A 5,129-nucleotide genomic window follows, 5' to 3' on the forward strand; every position below is an offset into this window, starting at 1 on the left:
AATTAAAGTAAATGCTGTTATAATACTTTCTAATGTTTATACGATATTACAGTAACATTAAATAAATGTTACTTTTAATAATCATATAATATTATTAGGAGTGGATATATAACCGTCCATTAATATTTCAGGAATATTATTTAATATTATATAATTTTAGTAAAATATTAAAATGTTATATTTAATATTCTGAGAATATGCCTAAAATATTATTTAATATTAAATAATATTATGCGCTTATAGGGATGTAATGTAATAAATCCAATGAAAAATTCGCATAATTAAATATTTTTTATCGAGTTAAAAACACACTTTTATCTTATCTCAATCTTCAATGTGTAGTCTGATTCCGGCCTTACAAGTGTTCGCACTCTATTTTTGCAAGATAAAATTACTTGATGTAAAGAGACAAGTAAGTCCAATGAAAATTCATTTGTGTTCCTCCTGGCGTGACGAAACGCACACGTGGGTGTGTGTTTGTGTGCGTGCCCGTCGAAATGACGTTTCGCGGTACTACTACGTGCAAGGAACGGATTCAGGTTAGGTTAAGTTACATTCGCGAAGTGAGTAATTGAAGTATTTTCGTGTGGCTAGCAGCACGCACGGGAACGGGATGCGATGTGTCAAATTAACACGCGTTTGCTAATATGTACCTTCGTATTTGTTTAACGGCGCATTGATTTACGCGTCTCGGCCGACCATGGATTACACCTACGAAAAGTGAGTGGCAAAACGCCGTAATTGCGCGTTCTCCTTTTCCTTCACGATTACGCACGGCACGATACAGTCGCGCTTCGAGCCTTCAGTTGCTCTTATCGTGTTTATCTTTCGCATTGTTTGCACAATCGCGATTGCTTTTCGCGTATACGTCAACGAGTACAGTGCGAATTGACAACAATGCTCGAAGCACTTGGCCCGCGCGAGTAAAATAATGGAATAGTATGTTGTACATTTTTCTGCAATTGTATCATGTTCTTCAAATAGATTACACGTATCTTAATGTACTGCATATTACTTTATTAAGTTGCTGCTTATCGAAAGACGTGATTTGCATATGCGAACTGTTGAGAACAACAGATGCAGCATGTTGTTATGGATCGTATTATAACACTTCAGTATTAAATATTGTTCATTATAGTGTTAAATATTTATGTATTCCAGCATTGCAGTGCACGATAGTCCTTCTGCAGACACATGTACTCCATTGCCCAGATATAATAGAACAATAATAACAGATGTATATGCAGGAATACCTGAGAACCTGTTGCTAAATGCAATAGGATTTCTGGTAAGATTTTGTCTTATTGTTTATTATTATTATTTGAGAGATATGTTATTATAAAAGAGGTAATGATGTATATTTTGCAAGATATTGATGCACTTGAACTCTATTGACAATGAGTTATAAACTGTAATGTTTAATACAATATATTATTCTTGACAGCTTTTAGTTATTTTATTTGGTTTATTACGTAAGAAAGCATGGAATTATGGACGTCTTGCATTGTTACACAAATCTGATAACAGATGGATGGAGCTGTTTTATGGTGTTAATGAAAACAGAGACACTGATCCCTTATGTGTAGAAGCTTCAGTTAATTCTCGACTCTCTCAGCTGGATAGAGGATTTCTCTCATGGATTGTTACCGCTTTTAAAATTACGTTAGTATTCACAAGAGAACTTTCCCAAGTGTCACTCTGATTTCGGAATGATTTCATCTTTACTGATAAAAGTAAAATCAAAAGGATTTGGAGTTTCATCCCGAAATCAGAGTGGACACTTGGAAAAATTCCCTTGTCAGTGCGATTAAAACATTTCATTATTCATGTCTTGCTATATTTTAATATATAACTTATTTTACTCAAAATAATATTATTGCAGCGACGATGAATTATTGCAACGTGCAGGGCCTGATGGATTGTTATACATTATGTTCGAACGTTGCTTAATCATATTGACCGTCATGATGCTTATTATATCACTGTGCATAGCCCTACCAATTAATTTTCACGGAAGCATGCAACCAGGGGACAGTGCAACATTTAGTCATACAACATTGTCAAACCTGGAGCCCACATCCTTTGGGCTTTGGGTGTATACAGTACTGCTCTTATCTTATCTGCCGGTTGGTGGATTTATCATGAGACGTCGTTTAAAACAGGTATTGCCAATTAATCAGTTATGTATATTGTAAGATATATTTTTTTTATATTCAACAGATATGAATATTTTATAATATATGTATTACAAGTGAGAATGTGTTTGTGGATATAGGTACGAGATACTAGGCCTACTGGAGAATTTGTAGCAAGAACATTATTGATTACAGACATACCGAAACAACAATGTACTGTTGAGAATCTTACCGAATATTTTAAGTATGTAAAAAAGAATCTTCTCTAATCATTGTTCTTTTTGGCAAATAATATTTATTGCTGATATTAAAAGAAATTGAAAAAAAAATTTTATCATTCTATTCTCTTTGATCTTATTTTTATATGTTAATCTTTTCAGAGAAGCATTCCCTGCCTTAACAGTGGAGGATATTACATTGGCTCATGATATAAGACGTCTTTCAAAACTGGATGAAGAAAGAGATTGTGCGGAACAGGCGCGTTTATATTGCGAAAGTTATGCTAAGAAGAGAGAACCTTTAAAAATGTATCCTTATCCATGTGGTCAAATTCTTGGATATTGTTGCAATAAGGTAAATGTATCAATAAAATAAAATATGAACGTATGCAAGCATAAAATTCAAATGATTGTATATATTATCATGTAAGTTCTTACCTTTAATTCGAACCATTGCGTTTGTAGCAAGTGGATGCTCAAGAATTCTATGCCAACGAGGAAATACGACTAACAGCACTAGTTGAGGAAGAAAAGAATGTGGCACTTAGTAAAACTCTTGGAGTTGCTTTTGTAACTTTAGGTATTTCACATAATATTACATAATCACATAATATTACATATGTGTTTTTCTTACTCTTTTATAAGAAAATTTACAATGAATAATTAATAGGGACACCCGGTGCTGCTAAAACTATGCGCAAACAGCTGAGGTCCTCGCCGAATATAAAGTGGATCGTGGATTATGCACCAATGCCATCAGATATATTTTGGGAAAATTTAAGCATCCCCAGGCCGTGTTGGTATCTAAATGCTGTATTAATAAATTGCGCTTTGGGACTTATATTGTTTTTCATTACTACACCGGCTGTAAGTCAATTTCTTTCAGCAAGAGCACATTACACAATGAAAATTGTACCAAAAAAAAAAAGAAAGACGCATCTAAATATGTATATAGCAAAGAAACTGACACTTATGACATTTTGAAACAATAAATAACATTTTAATCTTCGATTAATTCTCTTTATTTTTATTTATAAATGTTTAAAAATTTATTTTTTTTAATGTAATTTATTTTAACTTTTTTATTTTTTAAATTTTAGGTCATAGTGACAACTGTTAACAAATTACCAATTACTGGAGAGATTAAGATTCTTAGTCCAGTACTTTCATCTTTTCTGCCTACTGTATTGTTAGTCAGTGTAGCTGCTCTAATGCCTGCATTAGTCGGGAGAAGTGAATCGCTCGTGAGACATTGGACAAGAAGCAGCTTAAATCGTGTTGTTTTGAGAAAAACGTTACTTCTGTTGCTATTAATGGTGCTTATATTACCTAGTTTAGGATTAACTAGTGCTGCAACATTCCTACAATGGACTGTGTATGAACGAAATAATACGGCAAAATGGGAATGTGTATTCTTGCCAGATCAGGTGAGGTTTCTTACAGTAAAAAATATCGCATTTATTTTAAATTAATTGAATAAGAAAGCATACTCTTTCTCCTTCATACTTCAACATTCATACGGCATATATTCATAGATTTGTATAAGAATATAAAATTTGCAGGGCGCACTTTTTGTAAATTATGTCATAACTGCAGCCTTACTTGGGAGTGGATTAGAATTGGTTAGATTTCCGGAACTTGCGCTATACACTTTTAGACTCTGTATAGCTCGCAGTCGGGCGGAAAGAATACATGTCAGGAAAGCGGTACTGTGGGAATTTCCATTAGGAGCTCATTATGCATGGTTGTTGCTAGTTTTCACTATGACAACCGTCTACAGTCTGGCGTGTCCCTTAATCACTCCTTTTGGTCTACTATATCTTGTAGTCAAGCATCTGGTACAACTTTGACAATATCTTACGATTATGGTTGTGACAATGTGTCCTATAATGAAACTGTTATCTTAATTAGGTGGACAGGCATAATTTATGCTTTGCATATGGACCGAGTATTGGCGGTGGCCAATTAGCTGGAGCGGCCGTTAGTGCTGCAGGAGCTGCGCCAGTTTTAGCACAAGCTGCTCTTTTAGCCTTAGGCCTGGTAAGAGTTGGTCTATCTTCGTTAGCTGCAGTGCAACTCACTGGCCTCTGTGCGAGTATTCTGGGCCTGGTAACCAGCGCTACATTGCCGTTATCGAAACCTAAGGTATTATAGTTTAAATAGCTTAACGAGAAGCCACTATTGAAGATTTTATTCAAAGTCGTAGATTGTATTGAGTCATTACTAACTAAAAAGTTATATTTTCTTATGAATTTAAGTTTCATATAATAAGTTATATTCCGTGATATAATATTTATATTCCAGCAGAACCTTCTTTTCAGAAAAATGTATGTGACTTCAGAATATTATTAATTCTTAATTGTTTTTATTAGACTTCAGTACCAAAAAGGGATCTCTCGACGGGTCAAAATTTCGTGGCACCAGTATTGCGAAAGAATCAGATATCTATAGAAGAAACTATTTCAACTGCTTCAAATTCAGAAGTGAATTTACCAAGTCCGACAAGTACTATTTCCTCTGTACAAGAAAGTCCAAAGCTTTACCAAAACTATGGCGGCGAACAGAGAGTTTAATATCTGTGTGTATGTGTAACACACACATACACACGCGCGCGCGCGCGCGCGTTCTACTCGATATATATGCAAAAATACAGAATGCTTCGTAATTTAAGAAGCCCTTTTAGAAATGTATTCTAATTGTTAATATTATAATGATGCAATTTAGGAAACTACAGCACAAATAATGTATATTCTTAACATTTCTTATCACGTTAAGT

The 5,129-nt window shown here is 34.2% G+C and overlaps 1 protein-coding gene across 2 annotated transcripts; it reads left to right on the forward strand.

The window, feature by feature from the left end:
- The first annotated feature begins 494 nt into the window (after nt 1-494).
- Tmem63 (transmembrane protein 63) lies at nt 495-5,129 on the forward strand. 2 transcript variants are annotated; one of them, XM_018456939.1, is made up of 12 exons: nt 495-720; nt 1,162-1,288; nt 1,445-1,662; nt 1,883-2,162; nt 2,276-2,379; nt 2,516-2,708; nt 2,819-2,933; nt 3,024-3,220; nt 3,454-3,780; nt 3,916-4,191; nt 4,265-4,498; nt 4,726-5,129. In XM_018456939.1, the coding sequence occupies exons 1-12, from the start codon at nt 701-703 to the stop codon at nt 4,924-4,926; spliced, it is 2,292 nt and encodes a 763-aa protein (XP_018312441.1). In that variant the 5' UTR covers nt 495-700; the 3' UTR covers nt 4,927-5,129. The 2 variants fall into 2 exon arrangements, with proteins under 2 accessions (XP_018312441.1, XP_018312442.1); XM_018456940.1 differs by lacking the exon at nt 495-720 and adding an exon at nt 727-939.

Source organism: Mycetomoellerius zeteki, unplaced genomic scaffold (genome assembly GCF_001594055.1).
Source record: "Mycetomoellerius zeteki isolate Tzet28-1 unplaced genomic scaffold, Tzet1.0 scaffold612, whole genome shotgun sequence".
Taxonomy (NCBI): Eukaryota; Metazoa; Arthropoda; class Insecta; order Hymenoptera; family Formicidae; genus Mycetomoellerius; species Mycetomoellerius zeteki.